General features: G+C 51.9%; 1 protein-coding gene and 1 long non-coding RNA gene across 2 annotated transcripts in view; one reads left to right on the forward strand and one right to left on the reverse strand.

Moving 5' to 3' along the window:
• KIRREL3 (kirre like nephrin family adhesion molecule 3) overlaps window positions 1-21,826 on the reverse strand; it is a 352,766-nt gene extending 330,940 nt beyond the window's left edge. Inside the window, exon 1 of the mRNA XM_015649833.3 lies at window positions 21,583-21,826. Coding sequence (XP_015505319.1) covers window positions 21,583-21,643 — 61 coding nt within the window. The 5' untranslated portion in view covers window positions 21,644-21,826. The remainder of the gene's footprint in view (window positions 1-21,582) is intronic.
• A 339-nt stretch (window positions 21,827-22,165) lies between these two features.
• On the forward strand, window positions 22,166-25,857 carry LOC117245499. The gene is made up of 4 exons (XR_004500228.1): window positions 22,166-22,270; window positions 22,653-22,838; window positions 23,777-23,859; window positions 24,524-25,857. It is a non-coding gene; the product is annotated as an uncharacterized LOC117245499 (long non-coding RNA).
• The last annotated feature ends 26 nt before the right edge of the window (window positions 25,858-25,883 follow it).

The following is a 25,883-nucleotide window of genomic DNA, read 5'->3' on the forward strand; positions in this document are numbered from 1 at the left end:
GCAGAGCTGGGATCACACCACAGGACAGGAGTGTTTTACTTCTGAGACAAACCCAGACTGTTCCCTTCAGCTGAAGTGCTGTCTGTGGAGGAGTTTGAGATCCAGACACCAAATCCTGCTGCTGACAGTGGAAGTGAGAGCCCAGATAAAACCTGGAGAGCTGCAATGGGGAATTCCCACAGCAGCAGAGCCCGAGCTGCCCGGAGCCAGCCTTGCTGTACTTCCAAGATACCAACTTATTTTGAAATCAATACTGAGATTATTGATCCAGGAAGGAAATACAGACTGGTGAGGAAGCCTGGTCAATAGTAACCCCAGTGGGTAATGAGTTTTAATGGAAACCAGGAAAATTCCAATCTGAATTTTGTGCTGGGGTGAAACTCTGCATACACTGATTATCTCAGCCCCGGAGCAAGGCAGACTCCACACTGGTATCTGCTGATATTCCCAGGGACCAGCTCAGGTGCCAAGGTCTGGGAATGCACATCACTGCTGAGAGAATGAAAAGAGAAACCCCATTAGCTGCTCTCAGCGATCAGTCTGGCAGAGGATGAGCTGCTAATGCCGACTGCCTTGAAAATCAGAGCAAGAAATTCAACCTGAACAGTCAAGGCCAGAATCAGGCATGTAACTCAGTGATGGCAGCAGTTCAAGCACTTAAACTGTCTTTTGAAACCACAGTAAAATCCTGCTGTCCCATCTCTCTTGGAAATGGACTCCACTGAATGTCAAGGTCCTGAAAGGCAAGAGCACAACAGCAACAAAAAAACCACCCCAAACGAGCTCTGCTTGACAGAGGCTGAGGACTGCAGCAATTTCCCTTCACTTGTCAGCAAAATCTCGTCGGCCTCATAAAAATACAAAAAGGGGTTTAAGCTGCCAGGAGGGCACACACAGTACTGGGCTGAGGAGAGACTCCACACCACAATTCTGATGGGAGAAGTTAAAGCCTTAAAGCCAAGATTTTGGAAGATTTTGGAAAATCCCACCCTCAGGGAAGTACTGCTGGGGTGCTGCAGATCCACACAAATTGCAGGAGCACTGTCCTGCAGCTCCAGGGGATGAAGAACCTGCTCTGCACTTCACAGACAACAACAGCTCTGACCTCTATTCACAGGTTTCTAAGAAGCCATTGCCTAAGCTCCCCCTTTATTCCCCAGTCAATACCTGCAAAACAGCTTTAGAAGAACAAACAGCTCCTTCTGTCCCTTTGAAAAGACTCAGGCAGGCCAATACTGCCTTGGGATAGCTGAGGTAACCCCAAGGCACGAGCAGCTGCAGAGAGGGGTGGGAAGGCAGCTTTGGAGAGCAGGGTTTTCCTTGGAGCGATGCTGGTGTAGAGGCTAAAGGCTGCCAGCACCCAGGGAGAGACTGGCAGAGTCTGACAGCCCTGCAGGAGGATAATTGGGCAGACAGTGCTGTACAGACGAACTAAAGTGTTTACTGGCTTTAATATTTAATTGTGTCAAATGAAGAGAGAGGAGCTGGGGAGTTGGAGCTGCGGAGAGAGGCACGAGCGTGACGGGGGCTCCACTCCTTCCATGCCAAGTGGGGCACCCCAGAGAGCCACAGCAGCAACCCCAGGGTGCTCCCCCTGCCCTCTCCCCACACAGGAAGGACTGCTCCAGTTTGGGAGAACACAGCATGGAGGGAGTGCTGCAGGCAGAGGGGAAAGGCACCACCTGCAGCAGCCATGAAAGCAAAACATGGGAAATCCATCTCCATGGGACCTGATCATGGGCTCCAGCCAACCTCATGGCTAAGGAAACTATTGGCAACCACATCCCAAGGTAAAATCACTCAGAAGCCTGAGCCAAAACAACCACAGCTCCTTAGTTAGGTGCTGGAAGGTGAAGGCAGGTGAAGCCACCATCTCTGGAAGAGTTCTGCATGGGGAACTTGGGGATATGGTTTTGGGTGATTATGGTGGCACTGGGAATTAGGTGATCCTGAGATTTCTTCCAGCCTTGATGATTCTGGGATACACAAAGAGATGCCTTGCCCTGCCACTGCTCTGTTCAAAGGCTTGGAGGGAAGGATCCAGGTCCCCTGCACCCTGAAAATCCCAGCAGCCCACCCACTGCTCCTGTTACGGCTGTTCACCTCTCTGCAGGAAAGGACACACTATTTCCCTTGGGATGGAGGCAGGGAGAGAGCAGTCGCTGTCAGACACACTCAGCCCTTCCCATTTCTTCCCCAAAGGATAGCAAATCAGCTCCAAACAGGCCTCTGGAAAGCCCTACATCCCAGCAAGGGAAAAGCCTGGACTGCTGTGTTACTGAAGCCACTGTTTGTGTTCTCTCTCTGCCTTTGGCCAAAGCCAGTGCAGAAATTCAAAGGAAGGCTGGCTCCATAAATATTGCAGTGTGAACAACACAGGGCCTTTGCTGGATTATCACCACTAAAAGGAGCTGCAAAGCATCCAACTCCAGGAATGAAAGATGCTAATGGAGCGTTCCCAGCGGACAGCAGGGCTGTAGATTACGGGGAGCTGCTTTCACATCCTGCAAAATGTGCAGATTTAAATAACGCTCCCCTTTTCACACAGAATAAATCTCAGTGCTGGCCACAAGCAAAGGCAGTTCAGGCCCTCACTGGCCCATTCCAGGGGGCAGATGGCTTGTGGGAGATACAGGTGATGGATGGAACACCTGGAATTTGTGCCCACTGGTCCCAAACACTCCCTGGGATGAAGGCTGGGCCATGCCTGCCTGTGCATCTCTCTACCCACAGCACACTTCAAATGCACAAAAAAAGGGTTAAGACAGATTTTTCTCTCCAACCTTTTAATTAAGCCATTAGTCTCTTCCCCCTTAACCCAGGAATGAGAGGCCTGTCTTCACAGGAGCAAATGATTTCCCCAGAGTAATGAAGATGCATTATCATACAGAAAAAAATCATTAGTTGCTATGTCCAGAACAATGCGATTGCTCAATTACTGCACTAAAACAGATCACAGCCTTCCCAGCACTGCACGTGCAAACTTGGAGGAGAAGCATCCAAATGGATGTGTCTAGAAAAACAGCACTTGTTCAGCAGAAGACCTGGGTCACTACAGAGATCCTACCTGAATGATTTCCCATCCAAGCCTTTGCTCACTTCACATTTTAGACACCACAGCAGCAGATCCCAGCAGGATTTTCTCCAAGTGCTTCACATCAAAGGAGTTGGGATTGGGGAGTTTCTCTTTGCACTGAGAAGGTCTCAGTTATCCTGGTAAGGATTCACCAGGAAACACTCAACACTTTGGAGGAGCTGATGGCAGGAATTTGGGAACCTGGCACATCACCTGTGGCATCCTCACAGAGCCCCTTGGGATGAGGAAGGACCAACAGCAGGAACTGTCAGCTGTGGTTGGTTCCCAATAGGAACCCATAAGGATTATCCAGTCCAACTCCTGGTCCTGCCAAGGCACTCCAACAACCCCACCCTGTGCCTGAGAGCGCTGTCCAAAGGCTCCTGGAGCTCTGGCAGCCTTGGGGCACTGCACATTCCCTGTTCAGTGCCTGACACCCTCTGGGAGAAGAACCCTTTCCCTACATCCATCCTAATCCCCTCCAAAGCTCTGGGCCAGCTGCAAAATACTATTCACCCCCAAGTTATCTAATGAAGATGATCCAACCCCCGATTTCCCCTCTTTGCCGCCCCCAGGATGATTAAGAGCAGGATTTAGTCACCTAACCAGGGTCTTATTATTCCTTCAAATGGATAATTTTGGTCCTTCTCTCACCTACTGAGACACCCATTAAAAAATGACTCATTAACTCTTCCCCCTGCATCTTTGGCACAATAATTCCAACACAGATGTGGGTCAAGCAAAGCTGTTCATGAACTCCCATCAAACCCATTTGTCCCAAAAGGGGAGGAGTGGGTGTCAATGTGAAAGTGGTTTATTTAGTCATTTTCTCCTCCACATGAAACATTTGGACTTTTTCCTCCCAAAGGCATCTCTGAAGTTAATTTACTTTTAAAAAAGGTATTTAAAGTCTGAACAAAAGAACATATATCTACTGAAATGTTTTATTTGACCTGAAATAAATATTTTTGGTCACATTTTTGGTTAACTCAATACAGCATTTTCTCTTCAGTTTTTCAGTTCAGACAGACAAGGGCAAAAAGAAAAAAAATCAATTTCAGAGCTGCAAACAGCCCATTCTGTAACAGTTGTCACAGAGACTGCAGCTTATGTTAATATTAAAGTACTGCTTTAGCAATTTATGAACATTATCTGGAAAGCGAAGGCACAAATTAGCAGAGATGAAGGAAGTTACCCGAGTTAATGCATTTTTGGCACTAATATCCTTCTATTGTTCAACTCATCTGAAAGAGCTACAGGTCTGCAGAGACAAACCAGGGAGAGCTTGATGGTTAACACAGCTCGGAGATGATTCCCAGGAGGGTTTCCACCCATGGCAGGACAAGGGACACAGAATGCTGGGATGGTTTGGATTGGAAGGGACCTTAAAGCTCATCCAGTTCCACCCCACTGCCATGGGCAGGGACACCTTCCACTATCCCATGTTGCTCCAAGCTCCATCCAACCTGGCTTGGGACATTTCCAGGGATGGGCAGCTACAGCTTCTCTGGAAAATCCATTCCAGGACCTGCCCACCTCACAGTGAACAACTTCCTCATATCTAAATTTACCCTCCCTCATCTTAAAGCCATTACCTCTGTCCTGTCACTCCATTCCCTGCCCACAGTCTCTCTCCATCTTTGCTGTCAAGTCCCTTCAGGCCCTGGAAGGCCACAATTCACTCACCCCAAAGCTCCTCTCCTCCAGCTGAGCACCCCCAGCCCTCACAGCCTTTCCCCACAGCAGAGCTGCTCCATCCCTCTGATCATCCTGGAGCCTCCTCTGGCCTGGCTGCAGCAGCTCCAGCTCCTTCCTGTGCTGGGACCCCCGAGCTGGAGGCAGCTCTGCAGGTGGGGTCTCACCTGAGTGGGGCAGAGGGGCAGAATCCCCCCTCCCCTGCTGCCCACGCCGGGATCAGCCCAGCACAGGGGGGTTCTGGGCCAGGGCCTGTGCAGCTCTCACCCAGCAGAACCACAAGTGCTTCTCCCAGAGCTGCTCTCCATCCCTTCATCCCCAGCCCAAATTGATCCTGGGGGTTGCAGCACCTGCCCTCAGTCTTATAAAAGTTCCTACAGATCATTCCAAAAGAAGGTTTTCAGTACCCACATCCTGGTGAAACTACAAAGAATCCAGCTCCTGGACTTGACTACCCTTCCAACCCAAACCATTGTGACACAAAGAATGTGACATTTGAGTATTTTGGAGGAGGCTGGGGACCTCCAGGAGAATGTAGTGTGGTGGCCAGGGGGGTTAATTCCAGCCAGGATTAGTGCTGAGCTCCAGGGCAGCCACAGTTTGCAGGAGCACTCCCCATGGAAGCAGGAGTGAGGATCCCAGCTCCGCCGGAGCCGCCGGTGCTGCATACGGTGCTTGCTTTAGTTAAATGCAAACCAGCAATCTCTGCCTTCACATGTGACAATTGCCATGCGATTTCTGTCTCATTAAGCTCTGAAATGTAAAACAAATGGGATTTATGTGGCTGCTGCTCGGCATTCGCTCGCACGGAGTCAAGTCTTGCCTTTAGTGGCTCTTCAGTCTTATCACTGTCTTATCTCGTTTGGCTCCTGAGCCAACACGGTACCTGGTGCTTCCCCACCTCAGGCTGAAACAGCATGTGCAGAACAGACAGATCTAGCAGGGGCAGATCTAGCAAACAGATCCTCCTGTTTGCCCCCTGTGATACCAGCTCTCATGGATGTCACATGAGCCCTCTGTGCCTCAGTTCCCCCCCCATGCCACTGTCAGATCCACTCGGCTCATTCAAATTCCAGCCCACCAATCCAGCATGTTTATTTACAGCACTGTGCATGGAATAACAAGCTCTGAAACGTGGTTCTTTGTAAGGCTGGCAGGAGAAAAGCTACAGGCAACATTTGGGAGGTATTTTGGAGAACAAGGACCATCAGTGAAATGCTTTCCCACACACAGCCCAGGAAAAAACTAAAAGCTGCTTACAGAGCATTTGATTCCAGCAGTCATTCCCAGAGGTACAGGGAGTGTTGTAAACTCAGTATTTGGGGTGATTTCAATGGTACCACCGCTACCAGGCTGGGCTGGCCAAGGCTCATGAAGCTTTATGACCACAGGTGTCCAGGGCCATGACGCTGATCCTTTTCTTCCAGCTACAAAGATCAACCACCCACCAATGCTCCACAGACTGGCAGCATCAACAAGGATGGTCTGAGATCCAGAGAATCTACAGCAGCATGACTGGTCACTGAGTGTCCTGGAGATGTCATAGGATCATGGAATCATTGTGATTGGAAAGATCTTTAAGGTCATCAAGTCCAGTGGTCAAGTCAAGGGGATTCATTTAAACCACATCCTTTGGGATCCTCCATCACTGGAAGTGTTCAGGGCCAGCTTGGACGGAGCTCGGAGCAACCTTGTTGGGTGGAAGGTGTCCCTGCCTCTGGCAGGCAGTGGGACCAGATGGGCTTTATGGTCTCTTCCAAATCAAACCATTCTGAGATTCTGGGACTACCTAAAAAACTGCTGGAGAGCACCAGCCTCCACTTTAGCCAGCTCAGCTTAATGCTGAATTTTGCCCAGAGCAGCTCAGTTTTGGGTACCCAAGTGGCCATGTCGAAAGGTGGGACATTTACACAAAGTATCAAGCAAATGCCTAAACCACCATTAATTAGGCACATATTAATTAGGCACCAACCCCTGGCTCCTCCTGCCCTGCCCAAGGGTGCTCAAGGAGCCAGAAACAGGACAAGACACCCCAGGAGCTGGTGGGGTGCTGTTAGTGGGGTGCCTTGGGATGAGACACCCCTTTAAGGAATGTTCTCCCACAGTCCCTTGCTGTTATATGTGAATGTACCCATCATGTCATCCCTTCTCCCCATCCCAGTTCCAGAACGTTCCCTGCTCCTGACTTCCCTACTGGTCCCTGTTCCTTGTCACTCCACCCCTGAGCCTGGTTGGCTGTTACCCTTTGTCCCCACCTTCTCACTGCCCCTGTGCCCTCATCCCATTGGCCCTCAGCCCTTATGCTCCACCCCTCCTGTTGGAATATAACCCTGGACCTCCTCTGCTCTGTGTTTTGTCCCTGGTTCCTGTCTGTGCAAGGTCAGTAAACTCCACAGGAATGTCACAGAAAGAGCTCCTCTCATCTTTTCCATCAACCCTCAGATGTCATCGTGGTGCTCACGTTGTCTCCACATCTTCTCATGGAGACCACGCTCTCGGGAAGGCGCTGGTCTCGTCACAAGGATCCAACTCCAGCTCCACACTCCCCGCTGCCCCAAGGCCACCTTCCCAAGCCACACTGTCACCTCGGGCACCAAACACCCTGCGAGCAGCAGGAATTGTAATGCCAGAGGCACAAAGCGGCACAGGAGGAGAGGGGATCTGGAGCACCAGGAAAACCAGGGAGAAACACAACAGGTTTCTGTGGGGAGCACAAAGCCAGGTGTTGTTCAGCAAAGCCCTGCTCTGCACGCTCGGGAAGAAAGCCCAGGACAAAAGCAAGAGCTCCCACTGATGCCATTGTTGAGCTCGTAGAGCTGAGATTTCTCTGCAAGAAAAGCAGCCCCGCGACAATTATTTATCACCACAAAAACATCTTCCTCCTCAGCTTTTGTTGGTGCAACACAGACCACGTGTGGCTCCAGCCAGGGAGAGAAAAGCTACCAACAGGATCAAGGAAGGCTGAGATTAATCTGGTTTAACATAGATAAAAAAAACAACTCGAGCAATCAGTTTTGAAATTAATATTAAAGTTGTAAGTCACCTTTGACTATATTAAAACACAAACTGGAGCACACAATAAGCCCCAAATAAGCCCCACTGGCAGTCAGAACAGCTCCCTTATCAACCTCTAACATCCTCTGTAAAATAATAACTGGAAACCAGACTGCTCTGAGAGAAACTCCCTCTCCTGGGGCAGCGCAATGTGACCCAATTCCTGCTGCCATTTTAGGAGCCCTGGCTTGGCCAGCATTCCCTGTGCCAGCGAGAAACTCAGCTGCAGCAGGAGTCACCCTGGAGGGAGAGCTGGCATGGAAAGGCTGAGCACCAAGCTGTGCTCTGGGTGTGTCTGCTGGGGCACCAAGTCACAGCACAAAGGGACTCAGATGCTTTGGTGTCCCCCCCAGTAATGCTGTGAAGTTTTGGGAACTGGTTTTCTCCCAGCCCTTGGCTTCTCCTTCTCAACATTTCCAAACTTTCTTCACTATTGCTTTGCAAGAGGCTGGGAGGCTCCTGTTGAGCCCCGCGGTGTGGGTGGAGCAGGGCAGCACCGAGGGAAGCCGGGGATTGATGGACAGCACAGCCCAAGGCCCTGTGCAACATCCCAAGGAAAGGTGCCCAAAGACACCCAAAATAGCAGCCCCATAACAGAGAGGAGGAACACAGGGAGCTGTGGGCAGCACCCCAAAGTCACAGAGAGAACGGGGACACGCTCTGATTATTCTGCCCATGGACCTCTGCAGTCACCACCAAGCGGCTCGTGCTGGCTGTACCCAGCTCTAACACAGAAATGGTTCACCCACACCCAGTTAACACTAGGATGACCTAAAGAGTCATCTCTGGGTAGTTAAGGAGGCTGAAACTGTTGATCTCCACACAGGCTGAGAAAGGCTGAGCCAAGGATGCTGGAGCAGAGCCCACCAGCCTCACCTGCTTACGCACAGGGGGCAAGCCTCAACAAAACTGAGGCTCCTTGTGAGGCCACAGAGCTCTGTCACCAGGAGAGCTGCACAAACTGCTCCCAGCACACGGCTGCCTGCCTGAGAGGGCTCCAAATAAATAAATAAAGCCACTGCCTCATTAGCATGCAAATGTATTCAAGCCCCATTTCAATTTGAATTCTATGCATACGATCAGAGTGCAAAATGCAAATTATACAAATGCACCCATAGGAAGAAACAAGCAGGAACTCTGCACAAAGGGATTAGGGCCAGGCTACTTTGCTCAGAAGATTCCAGCGCTGGGGGGGCTCTTGTTGGGGGGATCCTTTAATGGCCACAAGTCACGCTGCACTGATCTTTGTTACAAACACTTGGAAAAGCATCCTGACTCCGGCTCTGGAGCAAAGGCTGGCTTGGAACTGGCTCAGGGAGAGGAGGGGAGGGCAGACAGACACCAAGAGGTGCTGTAGTCTCAGCACTCACAGCCAGGGGTCTTCCCAAGGGATCAGCACCCATTCAGATCGGTCTGAGAGAGCACAGGTACCCCCAGTGCTCCTCCAGCAGCCCCCAAAAGGCAGCATTAGCCAGGTCCACCCACCAAGCCAGGGAAATGGGTCAGGACAGCCAGAACGGGGCAGCAAGGGGTTAGGGTAAACCTCCTCCTTGCTGTTGTGTTTCTCCCTGGTTTTCCAGGTGCTCCAGATCCCCTCTCCTCCTGTGCTGCTTTGTGCCTCAAGCAGCAGAGACCATCAGGAAGAGGCTCACCACCACTGTTCCCATCTCAGTGACAAGGGAGGTGATGCTTTCCCATCCACCCCACCTCTCCTTCCCATGGAGATTTGGCTGAGAAGGCTCTGCAAGGTGTGGGAGGAAAGACAGAAGCCCAACTTGGAAGGTCCTCTGCAGACTAAGGTCAGCTCAAGAGACCCCCAATGGTCCTGATTTTACCTGAGTAAGGCTGAGCTCTGCTCCACACAAGCCCCAGGCCCTTTGTCCAGGCTCCCAGGCACGGCAGCCCCGTGGTGTGGGAGATCCTGCTCCCAGGGACACGCCAAGCCCAGGCAGAGCAGATGGGGGAGGTTGTGCATGTTCATCTCTCCCTCCTACGTGTGCGAAATTCTCAACCCACCATTATCGTATTACATTTTCATTTTAAAGTAAATATCTGTTTTCAATTAGTACTTACCGTGAGGGGCATGCATCACTGAGAACACTTATTTCTCTTCCTTTCATTATTAGATTAGAAGTCGCTCAAGTTTAACCACATTTAGCAGCGGCAGACACCCAACTGCTCTGCAGACACTAATCCTCTTCCCACCTCCACCCCCACAGAGGTCCCAATCCAGCTGCTGCAGCCTCCCTGCCAAGGCTCCAAATCAAGGTGTGACATGAGCCTGGTGCAGCCCTGGACCACCTTCCCAAGCCCATCCACCAACTCCCTGCACTTCCTCCCTCCAGGCTGTTCCATTTCCATCATTTTTCCTTCATGTCACAAACTCTGACCCTCTGGCCATGTCATCTGTGTAGCAACAAGGCTCACGTGGACTCCCCCAAGGTTACATGAAGCAAATAGAACCTGGAGCAGAGCTGCCCCAAACCTCACAAATACAACCAGAAGCACGGGGTGGGGTTCAACCACGTCTGGTGCTCATTCAGTCCTGCCTTAGCACTTGGCCACCCAATATCCTTCCCAAGTGTCCCACTCCTGGTTCTTCCCCAGGGAGGAAAGCCCTTCCTGCAGTGAGATCATCCCAAGCACTCCCAGGCACCGCCTGTTCAGCCCTCGGCAAGAGCACTCTAAGCATAATAGTACTATTATACCTTACTCATTATGCCTCATTTTTATTACTTGGCCTCATTAAGTTAAGAAGCCTCTGTAATTTAACTGCATCTCTTGGTCTCCGCACGGGGGCTCCAGCTGTGCCTGTCGTCAATCACTTTATTAAAAACACAGGACAGAAATTACAATTATGCCCATTACTGCCCATCAATCTCTTCAATTGCCTCTTAGGTCCTTTCTTTACCTGCTCAATGCACCAATGCCAGACTGATATCATTGGCACCCCCAGAGTCTTTCCATACTCCCAACAATTAGGGGCTGCTTTTAAGGTGCTTTCAGATGCAAGTGAGGCAGATGCTGGCACACCACAGCCTCATCTCATGGTGCAGAGCAGAACAGGCAATAAAAGCACACAACCAGACCAAGAGAAATAAACTGTGTCAGACAATAAAACCTAATTTTATCAAACCCAACACAAGATGCTTTATAGACACACAGATCAGATTAACACTGGTTTAGAATTCAATATACTGTGACAAATTGGGATGTTCAGAGAGTCACCATGGTGGCTCACTGGCCAGGCTAAAAGCAAGAAGAGACCTGAAATCCTTTTCCAAGCCCCAGAGAAAAACAGGCAATCAGCAGAAAAATGTTTCTTACAGCAGTTTCCCTTCCATCCACCACAGGGATACTCACTATCCTTTGTTCAAAAACCCTTTCCTAAACTCCATGTTAAAATTTCAGATATCAAAACATGGTATTTTGCCATGTCTACTTCCAAGTCTCCAATCCCTAACTCTGGATGTTTCTTGCTCTACAAGTTTCAAAAGTTCAACTTTCCTTCCTGATTTTGAACAAGATGCTCCCACTGGGACAACAACTCCAATCTGCTCGAGTCAGCAGAAACTTGCAGGGGTTAAGAGCACTACACAGATTTCTGTCTATCCTTGGGAGAAAGCCAAACCACGGGGAGAAACCTCCCTGCTGCAGGAAAAAAAACCACTGTGCTGGATGAAAGGTTTGCTACAACCACCCCTGCAAAGACATCACCAAGGGACCCCTTGGCTCGTGGTCCTTTTCCTTGAGATGTTTCACTCTTTCCCCCTCTCCTCCCTGGGGAAAAGCAGTCTTGCTTTAGCACTTCCCCCTCTGATTCGCTTCCATCACAGCAAGAGTGAAAAGAGGCAGTGTGGGGAGTCCACAGGAAGCTGCACAGAGATGCTGCCCAAGAGTAGCAGACACCACCTTGTGCAGTCAGGAGGGGAGGAGGGTGAGAGGTGGCAGCTCTTTCATGGCACAGCATCCTTAGGAGCAGGTCAGCAGGGAACCACGGCAATCTGAACACCCTGGAATGCACTGGCTGCTGCCTTTCCAGCCAGCCCACTTGGTGAGAGAGAGCTTTGAGGATTTCAAAGGGTGCTGTGCTCCCCAGTTTATCACAAGTGTCTATCTTAAACCAACATTATCATTTTAAGCATGACTGGAGCAAGAGGAATCTTCAGCAGGCGCTCCTGCCGCAGGAGAGAGACAGAGACAGAAAAGACCCCTCAGACTCACAACCCCATGCAGACCCCGACACAGGCAGCCCAAGAGCTCTGCTGCTGCCATCAGCGCAGATCTGTCAGGAGGGACATTTACACTGCTCCAGGCTTGACAGAAAAGACATTTCTGCTCTGCCATGAAATTCCTCCTGCTGCCCTTTCCAGAGTGTTACAGCTCCACTTTGGTGCCACTCAGCCCCTGCTCTGCCACCCCAGTGGAGGGGAATGGATGTTTTCCAAGGGGTGGCAGGTGACAGAGACAGGCACAAAATGCTCCCTAAAATGCCAAAAACCCAAAATGCTCCCTTACAGCCACTGCCAGGCCAAACACACTCAGCAGGGAGGGAAATAGCAGCCGTGGTGTGACACCCACCCCAACACTCAAACCATCAACACAAAGCCTGCACACACTAGAAATGCCCAGAAAATCTTCCCCCTCACCAAAGCAAGAGACTCTGGCCAGGATGTGGGGCTATAGAATCACTGTGGCCAGGGTGTGGGGCTGCACTGGGACAACTTTAGGCATGCAGAGGCTGAGCTGGGCTGCAGAGGTTGTCCAAGCTGCACACAAAACAGGGTTTAGGCACATAAAACCTGCTGAGGGACAGCAGGACTGAAGATGTTCCCCCTGTCTCTGGTGGGGAAGCTCCCAAGCAGGCCAAACCAGCAGGGTTGTCTCAGGTACAAAGAGAAGACCCTGTCTTGTTCTCTAGCAATTCCCATTATTAGAAGGGCAAATAAAGGAAATCACAAGAAATCTACCATCAGTAAGTCAAGCCTCAGCTTAGACAGAAGGAGTTAATTTACAGCCACTCCAAGCTTTGATATCTTAAACCTTTTCAGTGTCTGGACAAGATGAGGAATAAGCACAGACAGTGTCAGACTCTGTGATTGGGAGGACAAAACGCTGCAAACAGCTGTGCCTAATTTTAGCATCTGTTGGTTCTGTTTCTCCAGCACTTGTGGAGGGTGGGGGGTGGCCCCGTCACTCCTGGCTTATTAAAGACACAGCCAGAAGGAAAAGAGGCGAGTGTTGAATCACACTCCGGGGATTAGCTCATGGGAGAGAGCGAGGAACAGCACAGCACCACTGACCAGGAACAGCAGCCATTCTGTGCTGCAGGTTATCCCACACGGATCTACGGGGATGGGGGAGCTGTTCGTGGAGCTGGGGTACATTTATCACTGTGGGGTACAGAGTCGGGTCGGACAGCCCCACATCCCCGTCCTGCCTGTGGAGCAGCCCACAGCACTAATGCACGATGTGTTCCCAGGCAGGGACACCTCCAGCTCCTCCTGAACACGTGTCCAGCCACACACCGGGCTGGCAACTTCAGAGGGGCCCCTACCCTCCTCCCACCCCAGCACTCAAACAAGCTCTCCATTCGAGAGAACGGCCCTTGGCTGCTGAGCCCCAAAGCTCAGGTGCGGTGCTCTCAGCATCCCCCAGCGCTGGAGCCCCGCGGGTCACCTTGGACCTCTCCAGAGGAGCGTGCCACGGGCAGGTGGGAGCGCAGCGCTCGGCTCCATGCGAGCGCGGCTGCTGCCACCGCCAGGCTGAACGGGAACACTGAGGGTAAAACCTGCAGCAGCTCCGCCAGGTGACCTGGTTTGGAGCCAAAACACTCGGGCATCCCTTCCCCTGTGCACCCCCGGCGCTCTCCTCCTCAGTCTGGGCTCCGGAGACACCCCCGTGTCCTCCAGCCGCTCCTCCGGGATTGCGCAGCCGGAGGAGGCGAGAGCCGCGGGCGGATCCTCGGGCAGATCCAGCGGCTGCCGGGACACGGCTGGGATGGGATGCTCGGCACAGGTCCCCTGGAGCAGCCACGGCCGGCCACTAAACACACCCTCCGCGGGGAACGAGTGCTCGCAGGGCCGAGGCAGCTGCAGACATCAGAGGAGCTGATAAGGCTCATCTGAGTGATAACGGGTTTGTCTTCAGTTATTTTTGTGCAGCTGGGAACAAGTGGCTACAGTCAGCGCCTTGCCAGCTGGGGAGAGAGCAGCGCTTTGCTGTCGTCGGGAATGGAAACACGGCCAGCTCAGCCCCCCACCACACTCCCTTGTTTTCCCTCCTTGCTGGCAGAACTTGTCATGGGCTGACCCAGACAGCACCAAGTGACATCTCAGGGTGACAGGTGAAGATGCAAAGCGAGGAGTGGTAAAGAGCAGGGTTTTCCTGCAGACACAGCTTGAGGGAAAGATTCAAGCCTCAGCAACATCTCCATGTGCTGGCTGGGTTTAAATCCCTGTAGAGAAGCCAGAGGCCTTTTCTTGATGGGCAGAGAGAAGCTCTCACCCAGCACCTGAAGGCAGAGCAGGGAGGTGACCATCTCCCTGCCAGCATGGACTGAGGGCACCCTTTCCTCATGGGCTGTGTCTCCATGGCTTTGGGAAGCCGTGAGTTGAAGGTGAATCAGGGTTACAGCTCCTCACAAAGCAGTGACAGCTGAGCCTCATCCTTGGCCTCACCAGCTGCAGCCGAGCAACCCCCAGTTTGTACTGGGAAAGGCAGAGGCAGATCCAGCCAAGCACTGGTCAGCTGGGCAGATCTGGAGGAGGGGCTGCTCCTCCTGAGCCAGCAGCTTCACCAGATCCAGCCAATATTAGCCAAACCACGTTTTCATCTTCGGATTGCAGCCTGTGCCAAAGAAGGAGCAGCCCTGGTAGTCCAAAAGGAAGCTCCACGTTATCTCTTTGCACTCCATGCCACAGAATCAGAATGGTTTGGGTGGAAGGACCTTGAAATGCATCTCATTCCATTTCCCTGCCATGGCCAGGGATGACATTCACTATCCCAGGTTGCTCAGGTTCCCATCCAACCTGGCCTTGGACACTCCCAGGGATAGGGCACAGCTCCTCTGTGCCAGGGCTTCATCACCCTCAGGGAAGGATTTCTTCCCACCATCAGCTGCCCCTGCTCTAAGGAGCTTCTGCATCTCTCTCCACATCCCTTTCTGATCCAGGGGCTTTGGATCCATCCAAAACAGCTCCTTCCATCCCACTTTTTCCAGAGACTCTCAAAATCCCTGCTGTTGTTCCTGCCACGCTGCCCATTATGCAAGTTCGGCTGTCTTAACTCGCTGCTGAGCATACAAGTGGGGCTGACATTTATTTAATCCTCATAGTAATGTTGACTGTGTACTTACTGAAACACCTCATGCTTATGGAAGACATTTGTTTCCAAGCAGCTTATGCTAAATTGCAGTGATATAAAGGAAACACTTATCCAATATTGACATTCACTGACTGGCAGCAGACTGCTTGAATACTCATTTATGCTGGGGGTGGGAGGGAGACAGGACAACAGGCACCTGAGAGAGATTCAGGCCCTTCCTTTCTGACCTTTTAACGAGTTAGGTGATATTAGGTTAATGATAACCTGCCCAATATGCAAGGTGAGGCTCCAAACCCTTCTTCCACTCACTCCCTGCTTATATTGGGCTAACAGCACAAAGATTGATCCCTCATCCATGGGGAAGTTTGAGGAAGCTCATCCCTTCCACCATCGTGCGTATTTCACCTGTAATTAGCAGCTCCTCTCACCCACAGTGTGTGTCCTGCTGGGCAGAGCTCCTCAGAAAAACCACACTATCGAACATTTTCTCCATTTCTGTTTCCCCTCCCACAATGTTGGGGTTGCTCACCCAGGAGGCTCCTGAAAAATTCAACTTCAGGCGCTGCCGCATCCTCCCAGGGCCGGCCCAGCCAGGCAGGGGCTTCACATCTGCCTTCACCTCGTGTCATATTGAGCGTGACAAGCCCAGAACATAAATCCAGCAGCCCTTAGGAGGAGAATTCGCCACCACATGACCACACACATGTGAAACCTGCAATTCCACCCAATGCGAAGTAACTGGAAACAGAAGACTGCGTCTATTATCCGAGTTGAAAGTCTGACCGTGCCTGCATCAATGGTTAATGAGCAGCAGTTATGGCAAAGCCCTCAAAAACCAATTACATCCTGCTCCACCCCAAATGCAGCAGACCAAAAGCTGCTGTAGCTTTTGTTGCGAGTGGGGGCGGTGAATGAACACATTAAGACAAGATCTTATCCCCAAGTTAGCATCTGAATTTAACAATGCGAGTGTTCCACCTCCCACTTCTCCAGCATGTGACACTACCCGCGGCAGGACGCCCAGAGCCCATCGCTCACAGGCACTAAAAGCACATTTAGATTTTAAGCTGTTTAATGCAAGTCGGTAAAAGGAAGAGCCGTGTAGCAGCCAAGTGACCTCCAGCTCCTTCTGCTCCACTTTGGAGCTGCTGCTGCCACCCGGGAAAGGCAAACACTTGAGTGTGGGTCTTGCCAGCGAGGCAATGAATAAACAGGCTCGGCTACACTCAAAGGGCATATTGAACCAGGACATCTGTTAGGCCACCGTTTCCAAGGCCAAATCCCAGCATTTCTCTGTCCTACCACAAGGCACAATTCAGAAATGGATACTTTCCTCTTCCCCCTTCCCGCAGTCATGAGGTGCAGTGGAGGAATGGAAACCCATGAGGATCCTGCTGCTCAACTTTTGTCTAGAAAGACGAGCATGGGTTTTAAACTTTATTTCTTGCCAGCCAAGAAATCCTGCACATCTCCTGGCATGTTTGAAATGAATACTGGGTTCCCACATCCCTGCAAAAGCCAGGCCATGTGCCAGCCCTGGAGGCAGGGCAGACCACCTCAAAAACTCACAGCTCCACCAAACGCCTTAAATCTCAGCAAATAAGAGACTGATTTACAACCAATTTGTTTCACTTCATACTGATTTATAAAATAAGCTTGTACACGGTCACTGCAGCTCTGTTGCTCTCTTTGACCAGAGGTAGCTCTCAATGAAGCCAAAGGAAAGACTTGTATTGCTCCTGAGCAGAAGATAAATTAGGGCCTTCAGCAATTGTTGGTATAAATTTGCTGGGCTTTAAAGTAAATAAATAAATAAATAGAAGCTGTTTAATCCTACTGGAAGGCTTCTGGAAGTGATGTAAAGCCAATTCTCCAGCAGCATTTCCATAAAGCCCCCTGCACCCAGCGTGCTGAGGAGCTGAGAGCACTGTACAAACTCGCAGAGCTGATCATTAAATCAGAGGTTTGGAGCAGCCACACTCTCCATCACAGGCCGTTCACAGGAAGAAAACAGTTTATTCAAAGCCCTTGATCCTCAGCCAACTCACAACCTAAGGGGCACATTGGCCTCTCCCCTCTTTATTTACAGCTACAAAAGAAAGAAGAGCACGGAGCTTTTTTATCCTAACATTTGCAGTCCGACTATAGAGCGGCTGGAGCCGGTGACATGCGGTGCTGGGAACCTGTCAGGGATTTCTAGGCACGTTCAGACTCCAGTTGGTGTCCCCTAAACCAACAGGAAAGCACAGAAATAATCGACATCAGCCCGAGATGTGCTGTGCATAAAGTGCCTGGGCACCTCTGCTTAACCTTGGAAGGGGGAGGCTGTGGGGATGCAGAGTTGGCTCTGAAGAGGAACACCTGCCCAGCTCCCCTCCCTCTGGCACAGGGCACCTGAGCAAAACCCCAGCTCCTCCCTCCTGTGCTTTTCCGAGAGCTGAAACCTTGCAAGAAAAGCTGATTTGAGCAAAGTCATCAGTGGTCCTCACGCAGCTCTCACTGCAGGAGGTGCAGATGGGAGATGGGAAACCTAAATTGTGTTAAAACAGCCATTGGAGGAGGCAGTTCTGCACCATTCCTTTGGGACAGCACAGTCTGGACAATGCCAGTTTTAACTTGAAGCTTATTTCAGTTTCCTTCCCACATAGCCCAGCTGTGAACACATTGCCCCTGCCAAGCCTTCACCTTTCCACCAGCAGCACCTCACAAAGCACTTTCTGAACCATCTCTGTCTTCTACTCAACCATTTTCAGTTCACAGAACCACAGAATATCCTGAAGTGCAACCTCTTGGACTTGAGTTCTTCCTCACCATCCTTTTTAAAGCTCACTGAATGCTTCCACTCCTTCCCAAACAGCTCCCAGTGCTGACACTGCTGCGTGTAGGGAACAGCCCAGCACCCTTCCCTTGCAAAGCTGCCCTGCTCTCCACCTGGCAGCAGGAATTAACATGGAAGAGGGACCACAGCCACAGATTTCCAGGCTTGTCATTAACAGACTCGTGGCTGTCAGACACAGAAACCCCCAAGTGCCCCAGCTCTTGCACACACACTCCCAGCACCTCAAACCTTGTATTTTTCCTCCCCATCACCCACTAACCACCCCCAAAATGTGAAAATCCTCATTTCTTGGTCCTAACCAGTCTTGGTGGGTGGAATTGGCCTGGTTTCTCTCATCAGCATAATTTCACCCTTCTGCACCTGGGGGCTGCTGCTGAGGCAGTGGGAAGTTGAGCCACTGCTGCTGATAACGGGCCCCTCTGACAGAAGATTGTAAAGCATTTGCTTCCAGGGAGGAACCAAGTGAACTGTGAAGGAGAAAAACATACCCTGCAACACCCAGAGAACTCGGTATTCATCACCCTGAGGGAAAGCAAACATGCCTTTGGAAAGAGAGCCCCAGACAGGCAGAAATCTTCCCATCCAAGGTAAATTTAAGATGCTGGCAAATCCATCTAGTACAGGCCAGTGAGAGGAGGAGGTGGCTGTAGGTGCATCTTCAGTGATGCTCCTCCCCACAGCCCCACCTCCCACACCGAGACACATTCCCCAGTTGTTTCCAGCCTCCCCCAGTTTGGCTGGAACGGGAACAGGGGAGGGATGGGTGAGTTATTCCCCAGGCAGAAGCAAAGGCAGGCAGATTCATGGCAGCAGCAATTCCTTCCCACCAAGGGTACCACATATCCCATCACAGGAGGACAGTTGTGCTGGGACTTCTCCCTGTCTCCAGAGCCATGGCCCTGACAGATTTGAGGGGGTGAAGAGTGAGTGGTACCAGGGAAAAACCTGGAGCACCGGCCTATCAGCTCTCAGAGCCTACACAGGCTGCTTCAGAACATTGGCAAGGGGAAAGGAAAGGGAGGAAGCTCCAGGGAAGGCAATTTGTTCTTTCCAGGTCCCCTGGAGCAGTGAGCTGTGGGACAAACCCTCCTCCCTCCCAGGGTGAGCCGTGCCTGGGATGCCCAGGTGCAGCACAGCCCCAGACAGGAGCAAAAAGCAGTTTTGTCCTCCTGCAAGCTCCATTGAAAGCCCAAGTTCCAGCCTGCACGGGCTGCAGGAACAGCAGGATGCCAGGATATCACCGGGGTGCCCATGAAACACAAACCCAAGGGCACAGGTGTACAAATCCCATGATGGAAAATGTCTTTTTGGGGAGGTTTGGGATAAGGAGGTGTTTTTTTTTTAAGTAGTGTCCAGACCAGAGATCCCAGGTGGGGTTTTCAGCAGAGGTGATCCTTCCAGCCCTGCTGCCCTTGGCTCAGGGGAATTCAATTATGGCAAATCCCTTCAAGCCACTTTGGCAAGAAAACACAGCCCTGCCTGTCTCTTGCCCACAAAAATGAACTTCTGAAACTCCTGAAGGGCACAGCCAAGTGATTTTAGTTGTTCCTTGAAGTGAGTTTTGGACCATCAGCTCCTCCTGAACAAGGCAGGGCTGCCCCATGCATCCCATCCCCACATCTCAGGGACACCTTTGGCACGGACAGCGAGTGCCACCACGTCTGGACACACCACAGCGGCCACGCCAGGGGAGACAAACACAACACGTGCTGGATAATCAACTCCAGCACCTCCATCCAGGTCTTTCCTCCCCCACAGCACCGTGAGGCTGAAGGAATCCTGTGCATTAAATCCTCTTAGGGATCCTTTGCACCGTTTCACCCCAATGGGAAGAGCCACGGTGCTGCCAGCAGCGCCTTTGTCGTGTACGGAGAGCAGCAACTCCACAGAAATGCTCTTGGCTCATCCTGTGGGAGAAAACAGCCCAACAAATGCTCTGCAAGGCACTCTCCGTGCCTCCTAACCCGGCATGAATAAGCAGGTAGCAGATGCACGATCCTGCTGGAAATCAGCTGAGCTCAGGCAGCAGAGCCGAGGAGCCGCCGTGGCTTCCCAACGCGAGCGCTATTAAAAAGTGCATTAACCCACATTAAAATCATGGCTGCAAAAGGAAGGAGCAGGGGAAGAACGCAACAAATCCCGGCTGGATCCCGCACACAAACTTCTCCGGCCCCGCTAGCAAATTGCCATTTGACCTGCAGGGACTGACAGGAGCTGTGGGAGCAGGGGGGGATGCGGGAAGGCCGGGAGCAGCTTCCAAATCGCTGCTCTGCCCGGCCCCGCCGCTGCTCTGCTGTACCGGGGAGAGTTCAGGTTTGTTCAGCCAGAAACCCACACGGAGGACACAGTGGGTTTCTTTTGTGCAGCAGCAAAGGCAAATGCAAACACAGCTTCCTCCCCGAAGGAATATTAGTACAAGCAGAGAGTGAGGGAAAGAGAAAAGGGGAAGAGAGGACAGTGTAGGAGCCCAACATCACATCCGAGCCCAGGAAAAGAGGGAAGGATAACCAGGAGCGCAGACACCACAAACACGGCGTCCCTGCTCGGGGAATAGGGTGAAACCCAGCGTATGGTGGGGGATGTTCAGCACTAATGTCTGGCTGAGCAAAAAACCAGCTGCCCGTGGAGAAGCACTACTCTCTTCAAAAGTTTTATCCTTCATTTAATCAACAGATGGACTAGCTGCGTGGGTTTGGGGTTTTTTTATCCCTTTTTTCTTTTTTTCCCCAAGCATCCCCAAGCCGTACCCTCACAAAAGCTGGCGTGGGGACCGCGGCGGCGTGACACAGATGGGATTTGACACCGGCGTTGGGAGGGGATGAGCAGCACAGAGGCGAAGCCGGGGTCCGGCTGCAGCTCAGCGTCCTCCACAGGTGACAGACAGTCCAGGGAGCAGGCACGCAGCAGCACGGCAGATAATGCTTCCCAAAACGCACTCCCTTCCCAAATCCTTCTTTATTTTTTTATTTTCATTTTTTTGCGTGGGAATCAAGCAGGTTGTTAAGTTGCGGGGTGAATTCCTGCGGGTTCCCACGCTCCTGCCCTCGCTCCGGCGCTGTAGGGAGGTGGGGTGGGGACACCCCCGCGGGGTGCCCACCTCCCCCGGGCCGGCTGCATTGCGAGAACTCTCCTTCCTCGCACCCACCCGGCTCAAATCTCTCCCTACCCCGGCTCCACGGCCGCAGGCTCCTGTCCCCGGCTGGAGCCGCTGCCGCCAGCCCGAGCGGCTCCTCCGCCGCCGCGGAGCCGAGCATCCATCGCCCTCCTGCACCGGGGGAAGCACCGGGCGGCGATGGGGGCGATGGGGAGCGGGGGGGCTGTTGCTCAGCCAAGCCGTGTTTACACACGAACACGATCCAATTAACCGAGCTGGAACAGAAAACACTCATTTGCATACTAAAGATTTTTTTTTTCTCCTTATTTTTAAGGGAAAGAAAGGTAAGCTGCCTCGGCGGGGATGCAGGGAAAACTCTGCAATCCTCCCTCTCTCCTCCGCACCCTTCTCCCCTCGCAAGACCCGCACCCCACCCCGAGCCGGGGACCCCCCCCCGGCTCCTCCCGCCCGCCCCGCTCGGAAAGTGCGGGGTCCTACCGTGGCTGAGCAGGAGGCAGCCGAGCAGGAGGAGGAGGAGGTCTGCCTGGAAAGCGCTCATTCCTCAGGGTGGGCTCGGGCTCGGGGCTCCGCTGCCGCTGCCGGCGGGGGCTTCAGGCCGCCGCCCGCCGGCTCCGCTCCATCGCCGCCCCCCCAGCTCCTCCCCCGGCAGCGCTGCCTTCACTGGCGGAGCCTCGGCGGCGCAGCCCGGCTTTTGGAGCGGGGGGGGAAGGGGAGGGAGGCAAAGTGCCGGGGAAAGGGGGAGTAACTTGCGCGCAGCCGGCTCAGCGCGGGGAGGAACATTCGTGCATCGCCCCCTCCCCAAAGCTCTGCGCACCCGGGCGGGGGCAGGGTGGGGAATGGGGTGGGGGGTCCGGGCGGTGTTGGGGCTGCTCCTGCCTCAGGTGTGCGGGAGGAAAGGGATGCTCGGCCCCCTCCCGGCGCTGCCGCCGCCCCAGCGAGGCTCCTAAAGCAGGAGCGCAAACACCTGCGCGGCTCTGCCGGCCCCTCTCAATTTAAGGTGTGGGGGGCACTGCCCATGGGTCACGGCACCCCTGGAGCCCTCCTCACCTCCCTCCGGGACAGCCTGTCTTCCCGGGGAGACCTGAAAGGACAGGGGGCAGCCAGAGCCTCACCCTGAAATACAGGGGAATACTCCCAAATTCCCGGGAAATGACGGGGATAATGTGTGTATGTCTTCGTTCCCTCCTCCGACCCCCCGGACATAAATGATATCCAACAACCTCCCACACGTCCAGAGGGAGCTGGAGATGGGGGGCCTCTGGAAGACCCCCAGAACTGCACCCTCATTTCCTGCAGGAGAGGAGCAGCAGCTCTTCACACCTCTGTAAAAACATATATTGGAGCCGAGACTAAAAGATAAAAATACCCCCCCTCCACAATAAAGTTTTGTTTGTAAGAGGGGGGACCCTGTGCAAGCACTTCTGTCATTTATCAGGACTGGGGCAAGGGACAAAAGGGCCTTTTCTCTCCTTTAATCATCATTTTTATCCTTTTGGTTTTTTGTTTTTATTTTTTTAACCTTCTTTAATTTCATTTTCACCCAGCAGGACTTTGGGGCCAGAGCAGAGGTGCCCAAAAATCAAACCCAAGTAATAAAATCATTGCTTACCCCACTACACTTTGTGCGGCTACTGATACTCATCACCAGTCTGAGGGGCATGTGGGGCTGGCTGAGGCAATTATTAAACCAAAATGAGAAAGTAATTACAGTTGTGGACTCTAATTACTGCAAGGTGAGTTTGAAAAAAAAGGCTGCACAGCTCTCCCTGCTGTTCTGGGGCTTTCTGCTTACCTTGGTGGGACCATGGCTAAACCATGGCTACCAGCCCTGGTCTGGCTAAAAAAGGACAACTTTCCAAACTCCACTCGTGCTAACAAGCTAAACTGGTGCCAGGTGGTTAAACCTGGCTTAGGAGCAGCACTGAGCTGAGTTTTATTGATTGAAACTCAAGCACTGCACGCAGGCTCTGCTCTCAGCACAGGAGGAGTCACCCTGCAAATAAAGAGCTTTTATTATTATTTTTAGCTTGCATCCCTAAGGAAATCAAGCTTATTTGGGTTTGTCCACGTGTGCTGGTTTGCCCATCCCTGCCTGCTTGTGTCCCTGGGAGAAAGAGGTGTAGAAGTGGGGCTGACTGCCTAGAACTGTCCTATTCCTGCATTTTTCCACTCTAAGGGACTCCTGGAATGCATTTTCCACCAGGACATCACCTGCAGTCCTGGCAGGGATTCTGGCCCTGGCCACAATCACAGTGGTGTCCCTGTGCCTGGCAGTTTACAGGTGGTGCATTTTTTGGTGTATCTTTTCTGGCAGCAGCACTGATTTAAATGTGCGTGGAATAAATTGCTCAGTGCCTGATTTCAGTGGGAATTAGATTTCTAAATAATTCCAAGGCTCTCCCTGTTGTGTTTCAGTTTATTCTGCAAAATGTTGTTTGCTTGCAGGCGAGGGGTACTAATGTATATTAAGGCTGCTACACAAGTCAGGCTTTCCTGTGAAGCTTCAAAACACCATTAACATTTGCATGGCAATTTTTTCTTTTCCTTTCACGAAAAATATTATTCCTTGCCTGCATCCAAAACAGCAGAATTTTTAACTTCCAGGAATCATGAATATTTTTCTCTCCTTTTTTTTTTTTTTTTCTTTCTTCTTCTTCTTTCTCTTTCCCAGTGAAAACATTTCAGCTGGAAAATTCTCATCATTGCAATACTGACCTTTGCAAAGGGCTTTAAATCCTTGAGTGGAAGTAGCAGGTAAGTACGAAGTTTTATTAACTGATTACCTCTGTGGTTTCGACTACATTGGTAGTCAAATTTGATTTAGAGGACCAGGCATGTAAAAAAAAATCAGCTTTCTGACATAATTTTGGCTTGCTGCAGCCTGAGCAGTGTCCTGCAAGATCAGCTCCCCTCCACCTGATTCAGGAGAGCAAATCGAGTGCAAACTGATTATTAGCTGCTCCTCTCGGATATCTCATTTAAATCTGCTCTGTGTTGTGGAAGGAAATGAATCATTCCAATTAAAAAGCTGAGAAAATCAGGGAGCTGTGGGGAACAGCCTTTGGGGAGGAATATTAAGCTGGTGCTGGGTGGCTCTGCCCCAGCTGGAAACCTCACGTGGGGCCCCTTTGCACCCCCTGTGCCCAGACCTGGGTGTGGAGGGGCTGTGGCCAGGGCTCCCCATGGGTTTGGGGGTCACACACCTGCCCTGGGCAGTATCTAAAGGCAAAGAGCAATTCCAGAAGCTGGAAAGAGCAGATGCTCAAGCTCTCCCTTCCTTCTGAATGTCAGTGGGGATAAAACAGGTAAATTCCCCTTTTTTTTTTTCAGTATTCCACGTTGACAAGCGTAATAGATATGAAACACCACGGCAGTGAAAGCCCAGACTTTCTCATGCCTTTACCTCTCTTACTTCCAGGCTATTTACTGAGAAGTATTTACCGGGAAAAAAACAAAATGTTCTGAAATGCTGCAGCAAAATGGAGGGGAAAAAAAAAGAGAATAATATAAAACATGTAAGCAGCTTGATCAAAATGAAGCAATATTGACAGAAAATGGGGTTTTAAGCAGCAGGACAACAGCAACTCAGATGGATTTCATTCTTGTGGTATTACAACGCTAAGCCAAGCACCTGGAAGAGAGAGAGAGAGGAAAATAATCACGTTTCCCTGGTTTAGAAAATCTTTTCCTTGTCATTTAAAAATACACATGACAAGTGAAAGCTGTGCAGAGTCCTTCTGGAAAAAAACATGGAGCGGGGACTTGGAGGTTTTCCCTGCTCCTGCTTCAGAGCTTCCCCTGTGAGTTTAAGGAAGCGCATCCCTTGTGCCTCAGTTTCCCCTCTGCAGCACACCACTGCCCTTTGTCACCTGTTTGCAGCACAAACGCTTCCAAGCGTGGGCTGACTCCTGCTTAGGAAGCAAAATCTTGGATAAAGGAATGCAGGAAGGAGCAGCTGTCCCTCCAAATAATATGAGTGAGGCACAGCCCTTGTCCCACACTGCAGGACCTCGCTGCAGTTTTGGGGCTGAGAGGTTGTGGAGATGCCAAGGATGTCCTTGGGATGGCAGAGTGCAGCAAAGCCAGGGTGAGGTTTTGGGGGATGTTTGGGGCTGTGCTTTTCCTACCAGCAAAGCAGGGACATCGGGGCGGGAGGCTGATCTCCCAGGAGGTGCCACCTTCCTGGGATGTCCTTGGAGGGGACAGAAAACAGGGAGAAAAAGAAAATCTGTTTGCTTGCCCCCAGGTAGACACAGCTGCCACTGCTTTTGCCTGCAAGAGTGAAGGCAGCTACCTCCCCAGGTTCCCCAATTCTGCCTGCCCCTCTGCCCAGGACATGAGAGGAATTTGTGTGTTCCTGCTCTGGCACTGCCTCCCTTTCCAGAGCAACCCCAGCCAAAAAGCGCCAGTCCCTTTCCACACCTCCCACCGGATCCTCTTTGAAAACAACCCAGGGAAGGCCAGGGAAGCAGATCCGTGGGGAGAGCCTGGGCTCTGTTCTCTCCTTGTCTCCTGTTCCTCCCGGCTGTGTGGAGAGCTGCCAAAGCCCCTCAGCCTGTGGCACTCGATAAAGCTCTCCTACAGCGGCTCTGGGAGCAATATGGGCAGGGCCTGGGAACAACCGGGAGCCGAGGGAGCAGCCTGGAGGGTTAAAAACAAAAGAGCTCTGATGACATTGTGGGTTCAGGTGGGGAGAGGTTCCTATGGCAGTCTGGCACCCCCTTTGTCTGAGGGGAGCAGCAGCTGGGGAGGCTGGGGCTGGGTGTCAGGAGCAGGGA

Source organism: Parus major, chromosome 24 (genome assembly GCF_001522545.3).
Source record: "Parus major isolate Abel chromosome 24, Parus_major1.1, whole genome shotgun sequence".
NCBI lineage: Eukaryota > Metazoa > Chordata > Aves > Passeriformes > Paridae > Parus > Parus major.